General features: G+C 42.6%; 1 protein-coding gene across 1 annotated transcript in view; it reads left to right on the plus strand.

The window, feature by feature from the left end:
- SLC30A1 (solute carrier family 30 member 1) overlaps positions 1–20,600 on the plus strand; it is a 28,484-nt gene extending 7,884 nt beyond the window's left edge. The window contains exon 2 of the mRNA XM_040351485.1: positions 17,450–20,600. Within this exon, the coding sequence (XP_040207419.1) occupies positions 17,450–18,327 (878 nt within the window). The 3' untranslated portion in view covers positions 18,328–20,600. The remainder of the gene's footprint in view (positions 1–17,449) is intronic.
- Positions 20,601–22,529: the final 1,929 nt, after the last annotated feature.

Raw genomic sequence — 22,529 nt, forward strand, 5'->3', positions numbered from 1 at the left:
TGCATATGCGAGGGACATGGCTAGAGGGACATTTCTGCATATGTGAGGGACATGGCTGCATATGTGAGGGACATGGCTAGAGGGACATGGCTGCATATGTGAGGGACATGGCTAGAGGGACATTGCTGCATATGTGAGGGACATGGCTACAGGGACATTGCTGCATATGTGAGGGACATGGCTAGAGGGACATGGCTGCATATGTGAGGGACATGGCTGCATATGGGGGGGACATGACTGCATATGGGGGGGACACATTTAAAAAAAGTATCGGTATTCGGTATCGGCGACTACTTGAAAAAAAGTATCGGTACTTGTACTCGGTCCTAAAAAAGTGGTATCGGGACAACTATATATATATATATATATATATATATATATATATATATATATATATATATATATATATATATATATATATATATATATATATATATATATATATATATATATATATATATATATATATATATATATATATATATATATATATATATATATATATATATATATATATATATATATATATATATATATATTTATTTATTTATTTATTTATTTATTTATTTATTATTTTTTTTTTTTTTTATGCATTAATAAAACCTATTTAAAGAATGCAGAAAAACTAATAGTTCTTTATCATAGCTGACTGGATGGAATACACTGTAAAATGGGATTTAGAAATGGCTGCTTTTCCAGTGACTTCAGCTTCCTGATGGGAAAATGTTTTTTTTTCTTTGGCAGCGTATCACTGAGTGCCCATAGGACGTGTGTTATTTGCAGGGGCCGCAGAGTGACTGCTCCTTTTAGTGTGCTGATGTCGGCATGTTCTTACTATCACTACATGTTCCTCCAGATAAGCAACTAAAAATTTGACAAATCGGCTACTAGCACTTTTAAAACCCAGTGACCTTTTTTGTGATTACTAAAAACCTATTTGTGACTCCGCCCTTCCTAATGGTAAATAAATTATTTTGGGATCAATAACAGATGGCTTAAAGTGGTTGTAAACCTCAGATGTGAACAAGGCATATCCTTCTATAGTGTGTACTTGTCTCAATTAAATGCACTAAGGCCCCTTTCACATTGAGGAGTTTTTCAGGCGGTACATCGCTAAAAATAGCGCTGCTATCCCGCCTGAAAAACTCCTTCACTTCAGACTCAATGTGAAAGCCCGAGGGCTTTCACACTGAGGCGATGCGCTGGTGGGAGAAAAAAAAATCTCCTGTCAGCAGCATCTTTGGAGCGGTGAGAGGAGCGGCATGTATACCGCTCCTTCCCATTGAAAACCATGGGAAACCGCGGCAATACCGCCCGCAATGCGCCTCTATAGAGGCACATTGCGGGCGGTATTTACCCTTTATCGGCCGCTAGCGTGGGTTAATACTGCACCGCTAGCGGCTGATTCCCGCGGCAATCTCGGCGGTATAGCGCCGCTATTTTTAGCGGTGTTATACTGCCACTGTGGCTCCCGCCCCAGTCTGAAAGGGGCCTAAGTGTCATTTCTGCAAGTGTCTGCTGCTTTGTTCCTCTGCTATCAGCATTTCATTTCTGATCCGCCCGTGTGAAAGGGCCCTAACTTTAGCTCCACTCCCTCCTCTAACGGCCCCCCCTTTTTTTTTGTCCCCCTTTCACACGAGGCGTTTTTCAGGCAGTTTAGTGCTAAAAATAGCACCTAAATACCGCCTGAAAAAAAAAAAACTCCTGCCCTACAGTCTACACTGAAGTGGTGCGCTAGCAGAACTGCTCCAAAAGACCTGCTAGCCGCCTCTTTTGGAGCGGTGTGTTTACCTCTCCTTCCCATTGAAAACAATGGGACACCGGTAATACGCCTCTGCAGAGGTGCATTGCTGGCCGTATTGACCCTTTTCCGGCCACTAACGAGGGTTAAAACCGCACCGCTAGCGGCCGAATACCACCGCTATACCATCAGCGCACCTCCAGTGTGAAAGGGGCCTTACTCGCAAGCAAGTTTAGTTGGCTGTAGAGAAGACTTGTAACTACAGGTTGCAGGAAATAAATTCACACAATTCCCACATCAACAAAGTGCTGACAGGGGAATCTTTCCTGCAAAGCCGTTTGTCTGCTTTGAGGTCGGGGAAAGCTGTCCCTGCTGGGAGAAGACTGTGATTATTGCTAGCGGCTATAGCAGGCAGGCTAGTTGTACCCAAGTAGATTGATCAGGCTCCCCAAGTCTAAGACTGGTCCCTGCAGCCTCCTCTTTCCTAGTCTTTGACAGTCACAGGTCCTCTGATATCACAAAGTCCAAAGCTGCAGAGTACATTGATATAGATATGTTGTAGAAAGTAGCCGATTAGTTGTGAGTCTGTCATGAAACCTGCATAGCAATGCGCTTCTAGCATGGTCTTTTCTGCTGTTCTCTAGGGTATTTAGTTTGTTACTAAGTATGCGTGTGATCTCTGTCTTTGGTTGCACAACGTTTGTTCAAGCATTAGTCATTTTGCAGGTATTCTTCTTTAGGAGCCGTGTGCAGAATGGAGTAGTGTGCAGAAAGCAAGGAGTGTGCAAAAAACAAGGAGAAGCCTATTGGACTTTTACTTGTCATCTTTAGGATGATGAGTTCTTTCCTTGACTGAATATGCAAGGACTACTTCAGCCCCAGAAGGTTTTTCCCCCTTTCTGACCAGAGCACTTTTTAGAACTTGGCACCGCGTCGCTTTAACTGGTTATTGCGTGAACATGCAATGCTGTACCCAAACCAAATTTGCGTCTTTTTTTTTTTTTTTCTTTTTTTTTTTTTCTTTTGGTGCTATTTGATCATCTCTGTGCGTGTGTTTTTTTATTTTTTATTTTTTTTGCGCTATAAAAAAAAAGTGTGTGTATATGTGTATATGTGTGTATGTATGTATATGTATGTGTGTATGTATATATATATATATATATATATATATATATATATATATATATATATTTATTTATGTGTGTGTATATTGATTGGTTTGCGCAAAAGTTATAGCATCTACAAACTATGGGAAAGATTCGTGGCATTTTTATTAATGTATATTATACTTTTTTTATTTTTTGGCTGAAAGATTGGACACTTTTGCCACATTTTTGGGATCGTTGACATTTTATACAGTCATCAGTGTTATAAAAATGCAATGACCACTAGGGAAAACTTCCCTACGTACGTTGTTTCTTCGTCTGGGGCGCGGACGCTGTTGGCGGCCTGCTCCCACTGTAATTGGACACAGCAGGTTGATGGCCGCCGGAACCCGCCGATTGTTTGCTGGAGAGCCATAATAAGTCTGCCTATGTAAAAAAAGGCAGACCATCATTCTGTCCAGATTAAGAGCGAGATCTTGTGTTGCTGCTAATTGGCAACACGAATGTCTCTCTTCCTCCAGTTAATAAACCCCCCCCCCTACACTAGGGTTGCATCAATGCCGATACTAGTATCGATGCTGAGCATATGCACGAGTACTTGTGCAAATTCTCCAATGCCTAATCCGATACCTGGGCAGTCGGGTGATCTGTGCGGTGGTAGGGGGAGTTACAAGCACTGATGTCCCTGTATAGATTTCAATAGAGCAGCTGACCGGTGCTTCTCCACTCTCTTCCATGGCTTTTATCTGCTTTATTTAATCTATACAGGGAGATCGGTGCTTGTAACTCCCTCACATCGTTCATCCCTGGGTGTCCCCTGTGTCCTTCTATGCTCCTAAGGTCCTCCTCTAGTCCCTCTGTCCCCCTCCCCTCCGTGTCCTCCTGTGCTCCTCCTCCACTTCCCCTCCCCGTCCCAGATCTGTCAGGATGGAGAGCAGAGGGAGGAGCTGTCATTTACCGTCTCCTTTCTTTTCTGAATGCCCAGTCGGTGATCACTGACTTTGTCCATTCATAACTGAGCATTATAAACTGAGTTTACAATGCTTTAGTTTATGAATGGAGGGGAGTCTCTGTCTCCTGTCCATTCATCTGCCCCCACCCCCAAAAGGGTTATTTAAAAAAACTAAAAAAAAATTACAACAGCTGACATTGTCCACGCCTCATCAGTGTTGCATATTGGTGTTACTGTCACATGACATCAAAAGTATCGGTACTTGTACTCTGTCTTAAAGTGGTATTGGTGCAATTCTACCCCACAGTCACCCTTGGTGTTAACCAATTCCCTGACAGTGTCATTTATACAGCAACAGTCCTTCTCGTATTTCTTTTTTAAAACACTGATCACTGTATTGGTGTTACTGGTCCCCAAAAAGTGTCACTTGGCATCCAATTTGTCTGCCGCAGTACCACTAAAAATCGCTGATTGCCACCATTACTAGTAAAAAAAAATAACATAAATCTATTCCGTAGTTTGTAGATGTGATAATTTTTGCGCAAACCAATCGATATTGCCTTATTGTAGTGTGTGTGTGTGTGTGTGTGTGTGTATAATTTTTTTTACCAAAAATATGTAGACTACATGTTGGCCTAAATTGATGAAGAAAATATATTTTTTTTGGCGCAAATGCCACCATAATAAAGCAGGAGGACATTTTATTTGGGTACAGCAGCACATGACCACAATTGCCAGTTAAAGCGACGCGGTGCCGTAACCATAACATTTGCTAAAACATGTTTGCACACTGCGCTGCCATTGATTCTTGCTGGTACCCCAATGCAAAAAAATAAATAAAAAAAACTCCTGAATGAATGAGCTTCCTTAAAGCTATACATATTAATGGTGCTCATTAACACGCTACAGAAGTGTGGAACTAAACCTAACTGTTACATTCCTGGGATTGCTGTCGCACTGGGTGTCAAACCATCAGATGGCTGGTGTCATAACTGATCACATGTGAAGCACCATGGCAGATCAAACCCAGACCAAGAGGGCAGCTTTCTTGGCTGAAAAGGAGAGGAGGGTTTAGTTTCACTTAATTTCTTCTATTGTTGCTCAAGGTCCCTACTTAAAGCGGATGTTCCATTACAAAAAAAAATAAAAAATTAAGTCAGCAGCTACTAAGGGCACTTGCCTGTCCTAGCCGCCAGCGATGTCTGCCCCTGCCGAGGCCGATCCTCCATCCTGGCAGCTCCAGGCGCCGCCATCCACCGTAAGGGAAACAGGCAGTGAAGCGGTACGGCTTCACTGCCCGTTTCCTACTGCGCATGCGCGAGCAGCGAGGCGCTTTGTGAATGGGCCGGCTGCTTTCTGGGACACACACACAGTTCCCAGAATGCAGCGCACCACATTCACAAGAAGACACCCAGTGTAGGAGGAGGAGGAGGAAGAGAATCCACCGCAGAGGATGAAGAGGCAGATTCGGCACTTCCGCATAGCAACAGCTATTTAGGGTGAGTAAATTTTTAATTTTTTTGATTTTTGGTGGAATATTTTTTTTTTTTCAGGTGGAACCTCCACTTTAAAGCGGGAGTTCACCCAATTAGTTTTTTTTTTTTTCTCTTTTCCCCTTAGATGGATGCTCGTTTTGTCTAGGGGAATCGGCTAGTTGTTTTAAAATATGATCCGTACTTACCCGTTTTCGAGATGCATCTTCTCCGTCGCTTCCGGGTATGGGTCTTCGGGAGCGGGCGTTCCTTCTTGATTGACAGTCTTCCGACGGTCGCATCCATCGCGTCACTCGTAGCCGAAAGAAGCCGAACGTCAGTGCGGCTCTATACTGCGCACCGACGTTTCGGCTTCTTTCGGAAAATCGTGACGCGATGGATGCGACCGTCGGAAGCCTCTCGGAAGACTGTCAATCAAGAAGGAACGCCCATTCCCGCAGCCCATACCCGGAAGCGACGGAGAGGATGCATCTCGTAAACGGTAAGTACGGATCATATTTTAAAACATCTAGCCGATTCCCCTAGACAAAACGAACATTAATCTAAGGGGAAAAAAGTAATATATACGGGTGAACCTCCGCTTTAAGAACTGGATGATGATGCTCTGTCTCCCACTTGTGCTCCTGTGTTGTCTTTTGAGGACTTTAAGTGGCCATTTGGACTCTCATTACATAGGCATCATCCACTGTTGTCACCTTGAGAAATCCTGCTCTGGGCAATGTCAGGTGTTCCTGCAATGTACATGTAGTTCAGCTTAAGTTGTCTGTCCATCTCTTTAAAAAATAAAAAAAAATCCTTGTCCCATTTTGACAGTATTTATAAATGAGCACATCTGTGTAATTAGTGAGGCTGTGTTTGCGGTAGCAGCTGTGTCCTGGGTTTGTACATTGATTTTTCAGTATGCTCCTGGGGCTCCTACGTTACGGCAGAGCTCGAAGGATTGCCAAGGAACACACAGTCTAGTCTTAACTGCCAAGAATGTTCCAGTCAATTCTTTGGTTACGCTTCGTCTTGTATAACCATTTCCTAGTTGGGGTTTCCCTTCTTGACACCTTGTGGTTAACCATAGTTATAAATAAAAATAAATGTGACCCCACAGTAGAAGTGATTGTGTTGGGGAATTGGTCGTTCTACTGGAAAAAGGCCCAATATATAAAACTCAAAAGAAATGGGTTTGACCCAGCCCCCAACCCAAAGAAAGGGGCTCCCTTTGTCTTGGATGCATGGAGGAAAAAAACAATTTGGTGACCGTATTTCGATATTTATTGACTTGTATAAAGTACATTGGGGGGGGGGGGGGGGTGTTACATGCCTCTCCTCAGAACTGTCAATTGTCAGTGTGGGCATACACAATTTGGGTTCCTGGTGATCTTAGGCTTTTTACACATGAGCCTGATTTTTTTTGTATTGAGGATGTATACCAACTAGGGCTGCAACTAACGATTATTTTCATATATTAGTTGGCCGTTTGTTTCGATTAATCGGATAATAGCCTTAAGTTTTTTTAATGTTGTTTTTTTTTTGGGACAATTTCTTGTTGGGCAGGTTACAAAACACAAATTGCCACAAACAAATTAATTATTTTTTTTTTCCTGCAGCTTATATTGAACCAAAAAAAACTAAATGGCACCGTTTTGCATTAAAAAGTCCTTGCCCTTTCCAAATACGCAGCAGCTGAAAAATAAATCATGGATGTGAACGTGTCCCATAGGAAAACATGTAAATGAACTGTAGTGTGTTTCTGCAAAAAGCACCAAAAAACACAGAGGTGTGACCCCGGCCTGAGATGTTTAGTAACATATTGGGGTTAAAAAAACAAAAATAAGTACAAAAAGAGCAAATAATCGCTACTGCAAGGGGTTCATTTTTTTTTTTTTTTTTTTTACTGTGGGACAGTGGAAGTAATATTTACAGTAGCGATTTGCTTTTTTTGTACTATAAAGGGCTAATTGTTGTTTTAACCCCATTATGTTACTGCCCGATTAATCGATTATGAAATTAATCGATTACCATTTTCATAATCGATTAGTTGTTTCGGCATTAATAACAACCAAATTTGATGTGCTTCTTCTAAAGGCTCAATATTTTTTACTGTCAAGCAGTCTATGCATGAAGGTAAAAAAAAACTTTTCTGTGCAGTTGCGTGTGACTGGACATGCAGAGTAACTGCTTGCTCTGTGGGCACTTGGCAGGTGAGAGGGGCCAGGAGTGCCAGCGGTGACCCAAGAAGAGGAAGATTGGGGCTGCTCTGTGCCAACCACTACACAGAGCAGGCAAGTAGAACATCTTCTTAAAAAAAAAAAAAATGTAATGTCACTTTTAGCATCTTAAAAAGTAATATTTAAGGCATGTGTTTGTGGGTGCGTTTTTTTTTTTTTTTTACCTGCTCTGTGCGAGAATATTGCACAGAGCAGCCCCTTAACTCCTTTTTTTTTTATTTTTTTTTTTGGAGTCCCCTGCTGGCGTTTTTTGTTTCTTAACCGATTGAGGACCGCCACATGCAGATATACGTCTGCAGAATGGCACGGCTGGGCACAAGGGTGTACATGTACTCAGTCATGTGCCGCGCTCGCAACCCGGTCCTCAGCTTCGTGACCGTCCCCGCCGGATAGGCAGACCCGATCGCCGCTGGTGTCCCGCGATCGGGTTACAGGGCAGAGGTAAGTGTAAACAAACCTCTCCCCGTGCTTCCTAGTGAGACTGACTGACGCTGATCGTCTGTTTCCTGTCCTAGGGAACGACAATCGGTGACGTTGCACGCCCAGCCACGCACCCCCACAGTAAAAACACTCCCTTAGGGCACACTTAACCCCTACAGCGCCCCCTCCTGGTTAACCCCTTCACTGCCAGTGTCATTTTTTACATTACTATTTTGTAGACGCTATAAATTTGGCGCAAACCAATCAAACGCTTATTGCGATATTTTTGGTAAAAAAAAAAATGTAAACCGAGGGGAATTTTTTTTTTGGGGGGGGGGGGGGGGATATTTATCGTAGCAAAAAGTGGAAAAAAAAATTTTCCTCAAAATTGTCGCTTTATTTTTGTTTAGAGCGCAAAAAAAAAAAAAGATGATGCAGTGCCGAATGGCAAAAAGGAGCCTGGTCCTTTAGTTGCATAATGGTCCAGGGCTTAAGTGGTTAATACTACTTTGAGGATGGTATTCAGACACCGCTATAGGCACATACAGGCTGGCTGATTCGCTGCGACAAGTTTGACAGTTCCCATCCAGTGGCAGCGGTTATTGTACAGGTTGTTCCTGCTTCTGGTAAGAATCGCTGACTTTTGCAGAAGGCTTCTCTATATTGTCTGTCTGCCTAAATGAGCCCTAAAGCAACTTTTCGCTCCCGTCTGGTATAGCAGGAACAGCCATCATTCCTAATGTTGGAGATGATGAATGCTTTTAAAGTGATATTAGTGTTTTTTTTTTTTTCTGCTCTGTGCAGTGGTTTTGCACTGCCCACATCCTCCCTCCTCTTCTGCTATTTCAGCCAATGAGGAGGGGAATCCAGGGAGCCAAGACACTTCTGCAACATCGCTGGAACCTCAGGTAAGTATAAGGGTGGCTGGCTGCTGCACACAATCTTTTTATCTTAATGCATAGAATGCCATAAAAAAGCCTTTTGCCTTTAGAACCACTTTAATGTTTCACCAAAGCTTGGTAAACTGTGTGTACAATTTTGGACGGACTCTGGCCAGAAGTTTTTAGTTCTAAAATGTAAAACAAGTTTAGTTTCCTGCTTTAGGAAATCTGCTAATTTCTCATGTCCGCTGTCCGCACAGTATTGGAAAAGACCAAAGTGTTAAGTCCTACCTTCTTTTGAACCTATAGACAAATCTAGTTAGGGGTTGTAATCTCTGGGGGGGAAGCCCTGTAAGACAAAGGCATAATGAGCTAGTATGCATCGCATACTAGCTCATTATGAAATTCTTGCCTTAGAACAAAGCTGTTGCAGCAAAGCCTGCATAGTGCTGAGACGGCTGACATTTCCCCCAGTTTTTTCCAGGTTTGGGCGCTGTTCACGGCATCGGGCTCCGAAGGAACGGTGGCCCTTCTTCAGAGCACACATGCCAGTGATGTCACTGAATGCATGTAATGTAGATATCTCCTAAATACAGGTTTAGGAGATTATTAATAATAAAAATAAAAAAATTCACTACCTATAGGTAAATGTCAGCATAAAGGGGCTACTTTGTGCATTGCATGAAGGTCAGTATGACATCTTATATATATTGTGACAGGAAGTTGGGTAAATCTGTGGGTGTTGTCACAGACGGGACATACGTTTCTGCCTTGTTTAGACAATACACCAATCGTTATTAGGCCTCGGCTGCAAAAATAGCCAGACAAGGTCTAAGGGCGTTGAAAGACTCCAGCTATTCAGGATGAGGCAATTAAGGCCTCTATAAGTAGTCCAAAGGATTACCACTGAATTGCATCATTCCTAAGGCTTTGTGAGTAGGAGAGCAGCACTGAAAGTCTTCTGAGGAGAGGAGTGATTTTTCTGTGTGATAAAAATCAAGACTATTGTTTTGTGCTGTACGACCAGCACTGTCTGCCCAGCGCTAGGCTGAGTCAGACTCCATAGATAGGTTCCTGTGTGGAAGGTAGACGCCCAGAGTGGCCAGGGTTTATTTTATGTTTGATTTTGTTTATGCTGTTTGGATGCTTGCAATTGTTTTTTGCTTGTACTTTGGCAGGTAGGAATAGAAGTGTAACTTTGGTATTGTATTTAAAGTTTATCTTTTGTAGGGCAATTACTTCTGATAAGCCGGTGTCAAGCTGTCATATCAAAGAACCATTTCTTTGAAATATCTGAGGTTCTTGCTGACAAGTGTAAAGCTGTGTGTGTGTGTGTGTGTGTGTGTGTGTGTGTGTGTGTGTGTGTGTGTTGTTTGTTATTATATAAAGTTTACAAATCATATTTGTCTGTGAAAGCCAGAGCTTGTGCCTTTTGCAGGCAGTGATAACGGAGTGTACATGGCTGATTACCCCACATCGGGGGCCGTCTGTCATGGGGAGATTTGTGGACGTTGTCAGTTTTATTAGAACTTCCGCAGAAACTTTTTTTATCATTTTAAATCCTTGGAGTTTGGAAGTTTTAGAGGATACTGTAAGAGGTTAAATGCCAGCTCAACTCTGACTAGACTTTAATTATTTTTTTGTTTTGTTGGCAAATCAAATCACAAACTGCCTTTCTAGTGGCTCTAGTCCAATTTTTAGTGCAGGACAAATGCCAGTCAACCAAAGCCCTCCCCTGGCTGGCTGGATGATGTAGCGAATGCTGGCTGGTAGTTGGCTAGGACCTCATTCTCTCTGTGCTAGGATCGCAGTGCTTTTTCCATTTGCAGCACCTGCTAGTCTACCTGCCTGGCTTGCCTAACTGCAGCTCATGCACCTTCCACTGCCCCATTCTGCTGTCCACAAGGTCAGGTTTTATAGGACCAGGAACTTTGAGGTGTGGAAGGGCATGGATCCGGTTACATCAGAGCTCTCCTTTCTAAAGCCTCGTACACACGATCGGATTTTCCGACAGGAATTGTGTGATGGCAGGCTGTTGGCGGAAAATCCGACCGTTTTTGTATGCTCCATCGGACAATTGTCGGATTTTACGCAAATGTTGGATGGCAGGCTTTAAACATTTCTGCAAACATTTGTCTTGACGTATTTTCCGAGTGTGTGTGTGTGTGTGTGTGTGTGTGTGTGTAAAAGTACAAACAAGCATGCTTGGATGTAATGCTCACCAAACACAGTAGCAGATGGTGCCCAAAGGGTGGTGCTAAAGAGCGGAAAAACCATGTAGTTTTCGTGTTTGTTGGCCGGCAAGTGTGTGCCATTTGTATGCAAGGCAAGTTCATGGTCAACGCCCTTTGGATAAAAGTCCTACGCTTTGTCCGCAGAAAATCTGATCGTGTGGGGGAGATATTGAGGGTGGGAGGGCGGGGTTATGATCACCACTATGACCAACCAATGCTATAGTGTTGTACCACCAGTAATACCTATTTAGAGATGGGGGGGGGGGGGGTAGAACAGTGTGTGTGTGTGTGTGTGTTGTGTAGGGGAGGACTGTACATATGTATGCTGTGGGTGGATAAGACTTGTGTACATCTAATACCTTGCGCACACAATCGGAATTTTCGATGGAAAAAGTCAGACTATTTCCGACGGAGTTAGAAAGAGAACATGTTCTCTCTTTTTCCGACGTTCGTCTGTATGGAATTCCAACAAAACATGCAAGCATGGAAACAATTTGACGCATGCTCGGAAGCATTGAACTTCATTTTTCTAGGCTTGTCGTAGTGTTGTACGTCACTGCGTTTTTGACGGTCAGAATTTGGTGTGACAGTGTGTATGCAAGACTGCTTGAATGGAATTCCGTTGTAAAAACCCGTCGAGTTTATTCAGACAGAAAATCTGATCGTGTGTACAGGGCATTAGTTGAGCTGTATTCCTAGATATTGGGAATACTTGTACTGTCCCCATTTCATCCAACTTAATGCATCATAAAGCCAAACGACAGAACAAGAACTTGTCGGTTAACCATTTTTTGATTGGCTTTTGTCTTCATTTCTAACGAATGAACCACAATGGCTGACTCATATCAAGCATGTGCAGATTTTTGCTTCAGCTTTTTTTCACCATGACTATGCACGTCTGGAGTCGTTTTCACCTGCTGAATACTTGTTTCAGATCAGAGACCGTAATGGTGATTTATTATTATTATTATTATTTTTCTTTTCTTAGTACAGGATGGAGATGTATACATATACTTTTTTTTTTTTTTTTGGGGGGGGGGTGGCGTTATGGGTAAAGCAACAGTAGAGCTGCAAAATTAATCGTTCGAGAACCAAGATTGCAATTCAATAGCCCCCCCCCCATGATCTTAATACAGCATTTCTTTGATTCAGTGCAGAGCTGTTCTTTGATCACTGCTGACAGCTGTAAAAAAAAAAACGGGCAGCCTGCCAAGTTTATCACTACATTGCTTAGCCTAGGTTCACACTGACTGCGGGTTGGAAACCGTGCAAATTCAGCTGAACTTGCGTGATTTCAAATTGGCAATGCAGTATTACTTCGGAGGTGATTTGACAGACATCTGTATGGTTTCCTGCACAGGTGACTATTCAAAAATATTAAAATCACTCCATTACCAAATCCTTAATCTTTTGAAGCTAGTAGAGAAATTAAAAACTTTGAAGGTTCGGACTTTAAAGGCAGTTTAGACCACATGAAATCTATAAACTTTATTTGTACAATACAGTAAAAAGGGTTTGCAAAAACATAGAGCTTAAAAACATGTATTTGCATATTGAATAATAGGAAACCTAAACAAAACACAGTAAAAGTGAATTGTTACACCATATCAGATAAGTCCCTGTGTGTCAATGCGTTTCGCTCGTTCACTTCATCAGGACACACGTAGGGGTAGTTTGGAAAAACGGGTCTCGCTTGTCTGAGCCAAAATGCACACGCATAAAAAAAGTCTCCCTGGGCGGCAGAGGTAAAAGCCAAATGCTCTATTTCTGCGTATATTAATGTGAGCAAAGGGTTAGCATCTAAATCTTTTATATAGATCCTACATGGACTATATGAGCCATATAGCGATTAAAGCTGCAGTTGAACAAATATTCTTTTAAACGGGCCATATAGGGCAACGTCAATCAAAGGGGCAGCCTGGCATCTAGTAAGAAGTTGGAAAACGGAGGATTACATTGCCAAAAGGGGAGTAGGTCTAAAGCCGCGTACACGCGACCATTTTTAATGTCCTAGAATGGCTGATGGCGCCACCCGTTGGGCTGCTTTTTCTGATTTCGTGTTAGTAAAAGTTTGAAAGACGATTCACACTTTTCAGTCTTCGCTCTTTTCAGTCTGTTACAGCGTGACAAATGTGCCATCTCCATTACGAACGCTAGTTTTACCAGAACGAGTGCTCCCGTCTCATAACTTGCTTCTGAGCATGCACATTTTTTTTCCCCATCGTTGAAGCCTACACACGACCGTTTTTCACGACGTGAAAAATTAGAGCATGTTCTAAATTTTTAATGGCCGTTTTTCACGTCGCAAAAAATGCTCTGGAGCCCACACACGACCGTTTTTAATGACCAATTAAAAAAAACTGAATTTTTCTCGCCATGAAATACGGTCATGTGTACGTGGCATCAGAGTATGGCCATCCAGGGATATATTCTGTGTGAATGAATTTTTGTTCAAGTGCAGCTTTAATCGCTATATTGCTTGTACAGTCTATGTAGGAGATATATGAAGAGATTTGGATGCTAACCCTTTGCTCACAATAATATACGCAGAAACCGTTTGGCCTGTCCCTCTGCCCCAGTGCCTGTCCAATGAGATCTTTTCCCCAAGTCCTCTTCCATAATGCCTTGAGAGAGTGGCTCATAGTACATAAAACGCAAATCCACATCGGTATAAAATGAAATGCACGGTCCCTCAGTTATTGTGTTTTTCCAGCCAGACAGGATCACCAATGTTTTTCTTATTTTTCTGCCAGGCCCGCCGTGCTAGATGGCAGGGGACCTCCCTGGCTGTAAGTGTTTCCCTGGGGCAGTGTTCCTGGGTAGATGAATGGATTCGCCTCGGCTCCCCAGGGGAGGCTGGGGGGGGGACTTTCTCCCATTTTATTGTTTTCCAGCGGGCAGCCATAAACCCTTTCCCTGTGGATGTAGTGCACTCACCTTTTGCTTTCCCCCACGTATACAGAGCAGTTGGCCATGGCTTCTTTGCAGGTCAGTACAGTCTGAGGAAGCCAAGGGTGGGGTGCTGGGCAGGGAAGCTACTGTATGCCCCCCCATTCAGACTCATTCCAAAAGTCTTACAGAATCTTCAAACTACAGAAGCAAAGGTCATAGTGATGGCCTGTTCTGACTGAAGAGCATGGTTTCCTGCTCTCCAACCTCTCGATTGCAGACCCCTGAAAACTTCCAGTAAGAGGGAGATTTACTAGTACAAGGGGAATTGCTTGACCTGTTACCAAGCTGACTTTCTCTGACCGCCTCGCTACTGAGGAAGAATTGCTAAAGAACAAAGATCTGCCAGGAAAAGTGATCTGTACTATATTGGATAGTAGGAAAAAAAAGTCCACCAATCAAATTTGTGCCGAAATTTGGAAGAAGTTTTGCACCTGGTGTAAGGGATAAGGGCAGGATCGTTTGGTTCTGTAATCCCATCCGTACTTTTTATTCTTTTCTGGATGGTACAGATTTCTTCTTTCTGTTATTGGCAGACAACACTTTGATAAAAAGGTTAATCAAGGCAGTCTCTAGGAATAGACCTCCTCGACAAAGGAGATTTCCCCTTTGGGATCTATCGGCTGCACTGCAGAGTTTTGCAAAAGAACCATTTGAGCCTCTGGAAGAAAGCTCTTTAACCTCCCTGACGGTTTTCCTGACTGTGGCTTGGGGTTAAATTTCATTGCCGTTAGCGGTAACCCCGTGCCACACTTGGGATTGCATTGCAGGATTCTGGTGCAGGCTGCTTGCGATGTCCCCCCTCCCCCGCTGTGTCCTCGGGTTGTGTCTCTGCTTGATGCCTCTGTGCCAAGCTCTGTTCCCTGCAAGCATTGCAACGGGGGCGGAGCCTGGGGGCAAATTCAAAAAGTACTAAATTCGTATTGCATACTGTACACTATAATTTTACAGATTGCTTTACTGTGAAATAATTTCACCTCCTTTTTGTTCCTAGTGTTTTGTCTAGTGACCTGCATGCATATATAATGTACATACACTGTTCTTTCTTCCTGGAAACTTGAGATTGCCCATGGCAACCAAAAAGTGTCCCTTCAGGTCTAAAGTGGTTTTAGAACGGCTAGAAAATGGCAATAGTGAATTGGAACACTTGCAGAATTGAGCGATTAGTGAATCATGTGTGTTTATATTTAATTTATATATATATATATATATATATATATATATATATATATATATATATATATATATATATATATATATATATATATATATATATATTTTAGGGCAGTGGTTCTCAACCTGGGGTCGGGACCCCCACGGGGGTCAAATGACGATTTGTCAGGGGTCACCAAATCCTGGGCTGTTCCTGAAGCCCGTACCACTCTCCCAGCCTTTTTGCGTCTGCCCACCTGGGCTGTCCCTGGAAGCCCACCTGGGCTGTCCCTGGAAGCCTGTGGAAGCCCACCTGGGCTGTCCCTGGAAGGCCCACTCGGTCTCTTCACAGCCACCCATTCAGATCACGACATTGCTGGTGGGGCAGAGACTAGAGGTCAGCTGACTGTTGAGGAATGTGAAGTGGGAGGGGCTGGAGGAGACTCCATCTCCTGAGAGAGCTAGAAAGAGTGGTACATCCTAAAATGTACCATAAGGGATTTTAATACTGTACGAGTGAAAAGGACTCGGGGAGCGCTAAATGTTCGTGGGTTAGGGGTGCAAATTACTTGTCTAGCCTTGGATGCTGACAACCCACCCTACAAAAATAATTTTACTGTTAGTGGGTCCCCACAACTTGGGAAATTTTCAGAAGGCTAGGTTCACACTGCTGCGAATTCAAAATTGCGTTAAAAATCGCGATTTCGCGGCTGCGATTTTGCCGCCATTTCGGCAGCAATTTTAAGAGACATCTGTGCAGGGTTCAATGTAAATCGCGGCCCCGAAATCGCAAAAAGTAGTACAGGAACTACTTTTTGAAATCGGTGCAGCGCCGCACCGATTAGGACAGTGCCATTGCCGCCGATTTGAGATGCGATTTGACATGTGAAATCGCATCTCAAATCGTACCCAGTGTGAACCTGGGCTAAGGGGTCACGGCATTAATAAGGTTGAGAACCACTGATTTAGGGTTTCAAACTTTATCATGCCTGGGATATTTACTAGACTTTTTTTGGACAGATTTAAGTGCGTTATGAATAAGAATTACAGGCCTACAATTTTTAAAATTCCAAATTTCTTTGCAAAACAATTGTACCGATTTGAGTCGTAAAATCTGACCTAATCTTACCGCCAGAGTGGTTACAACTCCTAACCTACAAAACGGTACTCCTGGTGTCGGCCAGGAGAGTAAGTAAATTACAGCTATTATCAATTGCTGAACCTTACTGCTTCATTTTTCCTGACCGTCATTTTGTCCATGGTGAAACTTTGTGAGCTGCTATAATAAGCTATTGGAGCTGCCAGCCCTAGATACTTTTCCTAAATATTTAAAAAATGTTTAGTTTTGTCATTTCACATAAGTGCAGCACTAAATATACAGATGGGGATATATAGTGAGAACAGTAAACGATCTATAAATACATAAAGCGTAATATGCAAATTTCACAATGTGTTCTCATAAATAAAATAATTTGAGCATTAAAGTGCAATTATTGTCCATAGGTGTTCTTGTATGAATCAAACAATGGTGAAAAATCTTGTGCCAGTCTCATATGCATAATAAATCGCTCTCGCCACAATTATTCTCCAGTATGTGTGTGTCTCCTAATTGATCCCTACACCGTTTGTGCCCCCCCTTTTTTTTTTATTTAAAAAAAAAGCTTAACAACTGTGCCTTCAGCTTAATCTTGATCTGAGCCAATAGAAATCGCTAGGGGTAGGAGATCAGTTTAAAAAAAAAAAAATGAAACGCTCAATTTTTTCGAGCCATTTCCATTGAAGTATGTGTGGCCCATAACGCTTGATCTTGCCTGAAATACAGATCGTGTACTTTTTGGAGCCACAGGCGTTCAGCTACAAGTGACAGGACGCTCAGATATAAAGGCTTTTGAATACAATGGTTTGTTTTTGAGCGTTTTCACTGCAAAACACTGAGGTGTGACCGGGGCCCAAAGAAGGGAAGATGAAGAGGTGTTCTGTAGTCCTGTCCTAGGGTAACAGCACTGCTCCATAAATATGGTGCAGTGAGTGCTGCCCTAGGACAAGAGGTCTGTTACCGACAGGATCACCAAGTGACAAAAGAGGGTAGAAAAGCCAAAATAAAAGGAGAAATGTCTAAGGACTTGTGAGATGTTTATTACATTATTCTTTTATTTTTTTGATGCGGTTGAAATTTATTTTTATTTTTTTTTCCTCTGTGCCATATCAAAGTAAACATTAATGTAATTGATTTCAAGTTGAGATGTTTGCCAAAGCAGACAATTGATATGTTCTGTTTTTTTTTTTTTTTTGTTCTCCATAGATTCTTTGGCAGAAAAAGTGGAGCACAGATCGAATGGAAACCTGCAGACTAACATGGGAGAAATTAATGAAGATGGATCTGAACTCAACATGCGGGGGGTGTTCTTACATGTTCTTGGAGATGCGTTGGGTTCTGTCATTGTGGTGGTCAATGCTGTAATATTTTATTTGGTTTTTAACCCCTGTCCACCCAATGGACCGTGCTACAATCCTTGTGTGCATGACCACTGCACCGACCATCCGCATCTGAATCACACCCCGGCAGCACTCAACGATAGTGCAGAACACCCGCAGGTTACCATCGCTGGACCTTGTTGGGTCCTTTACCTTGATCCTTCTTTGTGTGTCATCATGGTGTGTATATTGTTGTATACAACCTATCCACTACTCAAAGAGTCTGCTCTTATCCTTCTACAAACAGTCCCTAAACAAATTGACATCTCCTCTCTGAAACAAAAGCTCAAAAGCCTGGAGGGTGTGGAAGCCGTCCATGAGCTGCATGTCTGGCAGTTGGCTGAAAGCCGCATCATTGCCACAGCCCATATAAAATGCCAGGATCCCACCGCTTACATGGATGTGGCCAAGCGGATTAAAGACTTCTTCCACAATGAAGGAATCCATGCCACGACAATCCAGCCTGAGTTTTCCAGCGTTGAGTCTGGCTCTAGAATATCCCTTTGTGAACTCTCTTGCAGAACTCAATGCGCTCCCAAGCAGTGCTGCGGCAGCTCGGAAAAAAACATGGCGGTGCGGAAATCCAGCAGTGGAGCAGCCATCTTGGGAATGATCAGCGAATCTCCTGAGCACAATACAAAGAGGACTTCGGCTTCTGAGAAGCCTGTTGACGAACTTAAAATAGATGTAGACACTGCGATCTGAACAGCTCTTGCCAATTTAAAAGCAATGGCTACAGCCAGGGGAAGACACAAAGGGAAGTATGGCGACTCGCTTCCCAAAACTGCAGTTTGGCAATATTGGTTTATTCGCACGACCGTACACATAGACTAGTTTTACATCTGCTTTCTGTTCAAAAGATGTGTTGTCATAATGAAAACGATGCAGTGTTTTTTTGATTATAGAAATATTATAAGAATATTACGGTATGTCAATGTTACAATGTGTTTTTTTTTTTTTTTTTTTTATCCGGGACATTTGCCTTTGCTAGGAGGATTACTTTTAGCACTGCAATGTCATTTATGTATTATTTCTTGGGATTTCCACCTTCAGATGACTTGAGCTTACTGGATTTTAGGTGACTTTTATTTTTGCCTAATTTTATGTTTTGGGGAGGGGGGCGACATGGCTAAAAAATAAAAAATGCATCTCAGTGCATGACCACACAATGCATGCACATTCCTCTATGCTACTATTAAAGAAACTCCGGTGGACTCCTTTCTGCTTGTGTTAGTAGACAATTCTGCCTCTTCTACACTGAAATTCAATGCAGTGTTAACCCTGCCTGAGCTCTTCCCTGCTGGACTACGGATCACCTTCCCCTCTACTCTCCTTAAGCTGGGAGGAGTTATTTAGTCTTCAGTGCAACAGAGGTAGCCTTATCAGCCAACGACAGGAGGTTAGGTACACACTGAGTTCATGGAAGATCAACAGATATATTTTTCTTTACTTTTAGCATTTTGTAAAGAATAACAAATGTGTATTTATTTTTAGTTTTATTATAATAAAAAAATTAAAATAAAAAAAATGTAAGCTTAATTTAACAAGCTGAGCTTAGAAGCTGATTGGCTATCATGCACAGCTGCAGCGGGTTTTGCACACTCAATTTTTTTAGTACATCAACCCCACAGTTGCAATATGTTGGCTATCCTTAGCTGATTATCTCCTTTGCCATGGCATGCCACAGCTTTGCTTATAGTATTCTGTATTGGGTTCCAATCACATTTTTCCAAATTTGTGAGATTTCCATTGTGACTTTGATGCAACTATGGATGGGTGCAACTTGGATCCGACTTTGGCTTTTGACTGTTGTAAAACTATCACATTGACCTTAAAGGATAAGTTCATGTTTTAGAAGAAAAAAAAATTAAAAAATAAGCCTTGCACCAGCAATCGGCAGCTCACTGGGGCCATGCAGGTCTTCTGCAGATCGGTCGGTGCATGGGTCTGCCTGTACAATAAACAGACACAATCCAGGAAGAATCCATGAACTACCATGGTGCTTTACAGCGCTGTGGTAGCTCATTGAGAACTAAAGGCTGGTAGCTGCAAAGGATGTTGGGGCTTGTAGTTCATTCACACTCATGCGCGCACACACAGCTCTGTGAATAATGCGGCCATGTTGGCATAGCCCCGCACGGCCGTGCCGATTTCAAAAAGTGGCAGCTAGTCTGAGGAACTTCTCCCTGTACCGCTGTCGGGGGCTCATCTTTTACAAACGCGTCCCTAAAGGTGGACTTATCCCTTAAGATGTAACTTTCATGTGACTTTTGATTACATTGCAGTCTGACACAGAAGTTGCCTCAAAGTAGTGCAGGAACCTTTTTAAATCGCATAGCTATTGTATGGCTTCCATTGAAATACATGTGCAACGTGTCGCATGACAAGTCGCAGCCCAAGCATGAATGAAGCCTTATCCAGGGAGCAGATTTGGGTTATTCCAGGCAGCAAACTTTTTGCCCGATTTGGGATGCAATGACCCAAAAGCACAGGTCAAATCTAGAAAGATGGCAATGGGGCTGATCTGAAAGGTGTGTCAAAGAACTTTTTTTTTTTTTTTTTTATATCAAAAAGCCTAATTTTGTCTAGGACTTATGAACTGACACCCGGAAAATGATTGGCTGCAGTGTTGCATTATAGTCTTAGACTTCTGACATATGTGGCAATAAATGCCATCTGAAGGTGGAACCCCTGTAATAGTTGGCTACTTTATATTTAGGACCCCCTTTTACACTGGGGCGCTTTTCAGGCATTTTTGGCGCTAAAAATAGCCACCCCAATGTGAAAGCCTGGGCGGTGCGCTTGCAGGATGAGGGGGAAAAGTCCTGCAAGCCGCTTCTTTGGGGCGGTGTGGGAGCTATGTATGCACCGCTCCCAAACGTGTTGCTTGCACAGTTGTGTGTGTATCAAAAAAATGACTGAGCAGAATCTTTCTGCTATCAGAAAAGGTCCCATAATAAAAGTAATATTTAACTGTATGTTTAGCTGTTTGCAGTTCAGTTGAGTGACCCTCTTGTCAGACACTGACAGCCGTTATCTGGAGACTGAGAAGCTTTGTTTTAAAATCCCAGATATTTCCATTTGTCTTGGATGAGGGATGCCTGTTGCATTGGCTCTACTAATACTTTAGCAATGTCCACAAGCTGTGGGAAAACGGCACTTCTTCTCTCCTGCAAAGAAATACATCAAATTTAATTACAACAAAAAAGTGTCTCTAAATGGAAAATCCTGTCCATCTAATTTATGCAATAACCATTCATATTTATAGCACTTTTAATGAACTGCAAGTTGTAATATTTTTTTTTTTTTTTATATATATATTGCACATTGGTGTACTGGGTTGATTTATTTTCCACAGTACAATCTAGTTGTAAATGTCCTGGCTTAGGCTGGTCAGTACTAAGCACTCGCCTGCAACTGCAAGTATGTTGAAATGATCAAACTGTAAGCACACGGAAGTAAGAATTAAAGGGGAACTCTGCCAACAAGTGATTAGTTGAATGTCGCGTGTGTAGGGTTCCCATGACCCAAGTGTGCTTGGAAGTCTTCTTCCAAGCGTATTTTAAAAGTCATTGCCTTGTTCCTCTTTCATCATGGGTGTTGGATATCTCTGATGCACCATTACCAGTATGGCCCCTTACACACTGGGGCAGCGTCAGGGGTAAAGAGTCGCTATTTTTACCGGTGTTTTACCGTTATTCTTGCAGCGCTATTCAGCCACTAGCGGGACCTTTTACCCCCACACTAGAGGCTGAGAAAGGGCTAAAACCACCGCAAAGCGCCTCTTCAGAGGCGCTTTGACGCAGAGCACATTGATTTCAATGGGCCGGAGCGGTATACACACCGCTCCTTCACTACTCCAAAGATGCTGCTAGCAGGACTTCCTTTTTTTTTTTTACCGTCCTGCTAGCGCACCGCTTCAGTGTGAAAGCCCTCGGGGCTTTCACACTGGAGAGATAGCAGCGGCTGTTTCAGGTCGCTTTGCAGGCGCTATTTATAGGGTTCTAGCGCTTGCAAAACGACCCAGTGTGAAAGGGGTCTAGAAGCAGTTTCAAGCTCTGTGTGTGTGATGTCAAATTGGCGACATTTGTCGGCAATGGCACTGTCCTAATCTGTGCGACGCTGCACCGATTTCAAAAAGAAGTTCCTGTACAACTTTTTGCAATTTCGAGCTGCGATTTACATTGACATCTGCATAGATGTCTCTGAAATCGCGGCCGAAATGGGGACTGGCGAGCGGAAGTGAAATCGTGCGAGTTCAGCTTCATTCCCGCAGCCCAGTGTGCCCCTGGCCTAAATGCTTGTCAGTGCTTTGATATTAATGCATGCCATTAGTAGACATTTTAAAGCATGGCTAGTGTAAATGGTGCCCTCTGGGTCTGACATCTAGTGGAGACAGAGGGGAATGCAATGTGATTTTGGTAGTTCGCAGGAAATATGGGGGGAAGATTGGAAAAGCCTAGCCAAAGGGGTGTGTGTGGGTTTTTATTTATTTTGGGGGTGGGGGCATTAATGCTGCTGTCAAATGGTTTTTATGCTCAACATCTTATTTGTTTTCTAATATACTCACCCCAGTGTACTTGTCTTTTTATAGGGTTGATTTTGTGCATCACCAAAGCAGGTTTAAATACCAACTTCGACTTTTCAAGAAAAGAGGCCCCAAAAGAGAGTGGGGGTGGGAATAATTATAAAAAAAAAAGATCGAAATTTCAGCTACACATACTTTTTTTTTTTTACTTGCTGGGACTCCCTGACTGTATCGGCCATTTACTTGAAAATGTGAACTTGGACTTTAAATTGGACCAGTCACATGGTACATTTTTTTTTTTACTTTGAATGTAAACCATCTTGATAACATGGTTCAGGCATGTAATACTGTATATGTACTGGTGCAAAGCGATCCGTGT

The sequence above is a fragment of the Rana temporaria genome, chromosome 4 (genome assembly GCF_905171775.1).
Source record: "Rana temporaria chromosome 4, aRanTem1.1, whole genome shotgun sequence".
In the NCBI taxonomy this organism is placed as follows: Eukaryota; Metazoa; Chordata; class Amphibia; order Anura; family Ranidae; genus Rana; species Rana temporaria.